The sequence below is a fragment of the Pinus tabuliformis genome, chromosome 4_1, assembly GCF_031772625.1.
Source record: "Pinus tabuliformis cultivar Carrire ecotype Pingquan chromosome 4_1, CPIR1, whole genome shotgun sequence".
In the NCBI taxonomy this organism is placed as follows: Eukaryota; Viridiplantae; Streptophyta; class Pinopsida; order Pinales; family Pinaceae; genus Pinus; species Pinus tabuliformis.
The window spans coordinates 803,605,424-803,607,224 of NC_142303.1; the positions used below are offsets into that span (position 1 = coordinate 803,605,424).

Consider the following 1,801-nt stretch of genomic DNA (forward strand, 5'->3'; position numbering starts at 1 on the left):
TTTGAAGAGTGACATGAATCAACTATGCAATAAGATAATTTCAAATACTCAATTCTGCTCACGTATTGTCAATTTTTTTTTTAAGAGATTAGATTTGAAGTTTGCAAAATAATAGGGAAAATTTTAGGCGATTCTCAAGAAAAATGGGCCAATATATTTTACCCAACACATATCGAAATAGAATACTAAAAGAACACATATCGAAATAGAATACTAAAAGAAAAAATTGTTGAATACAATGTACAGGTTTTTCTCTTCTACCACTAATAAATTACAAACTCCATTGATGGCATTATCCCTGCAGGGCGCTCAGAATTGGAGTCGTAATCTCACTCATCCGACTTAAGGCGGTCGCCCATACAATAATAATCGATAAAGAAATGCTGGCGGATATCAAACTCAGAAGACTGATTGCAACAATGGGGCGAGTGTTGATCAAAGCGGACTGCAACCATTTCATTGCCATAAATACGTGCACATGATACGCAGGACACCAGTCTTTCTCCCATTGCATGTATTCCTCTGGAGTCTTGTAATTGTTCTCCCGCATTTTGAGGTCTAACATTCGCTTCCTCAGAACTATCATATTCTCGTCAATCATGTTCGGGCCGCCTGCATTCAAAACAATTCAGCACTTAATGAAACCATATGAGAGGCCAATCATGGCCATGGTAATCTACAGAGAAATAACCATAAATCCTGCGATGAAGAATCAAAAAAAGTTTACCTGAACCGAATTGGTATTCGCCAGAGCTTGCAGCTTTTACAACGAGCTGCCTCCTGATAACTCTTCTCTCCCTCTTTGAAGCAAAAGGTTGGGGAACTCTCAATAGTGGTGAGAAAGCTGAGGCGATTTGGGGTAGAAGCCGGGTGCCAACATTGGGCATTGCTATGGCATGTGTGAGATCCATGGGTGACCTATAAATCTCTAAAATCTATATAGTATTCTGAACTGCAGTCCTTCGTGAACAAGCATGAATAAGAAAGAAACGTACAGCTCTCTGATGCTTTTCCGCCTCTTATCTATTGGCACAACGAATTTCTTTGAGTCACTATGGATAAAACGGTGGGGCTAAGAGCACTGTGATTTATAGAGCGGGCTGACTGCAACCATTCCATTTTTGCAGTTTTTTTTCCCTGTAATGATGTATATCTGCGGCTACGCGGCTTCCTGATCTGGCGATGTTTTTTTTTTCGGGTGACATTAAAATATCAATTTCGCCACCGACCCACCTGCACTGTTATTTCTTTTATATTATTCTCGAACAAATAAACGAGGTATTGACACTTATCCTTTCCTCAGCATCACAATAAAGCATAAAATTCCGGATTAAAAATTTATGAACACCAATTAACGTGAAGCATGTTGACACGTGTTTTCTTTAAGTAGTTTAGGCCAACGACCAATTCTAGCCATCTCAACGGCTTACAACGGTGAGTTAATGAGTCAATAACGGAACAAACTCTTTTATTATTTATTAAGTTAGTGATGTTTTAGGTTAATCAAAGTCAATGTTAAGTGGGTTGGCTTTTTGAGTTTTGATGAGTTGGATTGTATTAAAATATCGTATATTTTAATTACTCTTTTAATTTATTTTAAATATGGTTATGATGAATAATCTTTATTTGATTTATAAAAGATGGAAAGATTTAACTTTTGATATAAATCATTTTGATATTAGTTTATATTACTATGATTTTTTTTTTTTTTTTTTAATTAAATGGTTGGTTATATATAAATAATAATGATAAATGTTTAATGAGATTATAATTAAGAGAAGAATTTCAAAATTATTATAAT

General features: G+C 35.3%; 1 protein-coding gene across 1 annotated transcript; it reads right to left on the bottom strand.

Moving 5' to 3' along the window:
* Positions 1 to 292: 292 nt before the first annotated feature.
* Positions 293 to 933, bottom strand: LOC149178653 (uncharacterized). Its single transcript, XM_089422185.1, has 2 exons — positions 728 to 933; positions 293 to 612 (listed from the first exon to the last, which is right to left on the bottom strand). The coding sequence occupies exons 1-2, from the start codon at positions 909 to 911 to the stop codon at positions 293 to 295; spliced, it is 504 nt and encodes a 167-aa protein (XP_089278311.1). The 5' UTR covers positions 912 to 933.
* Between the last annotated feature and the right edge of the window lie 868 nt (positions 934 to 1,801).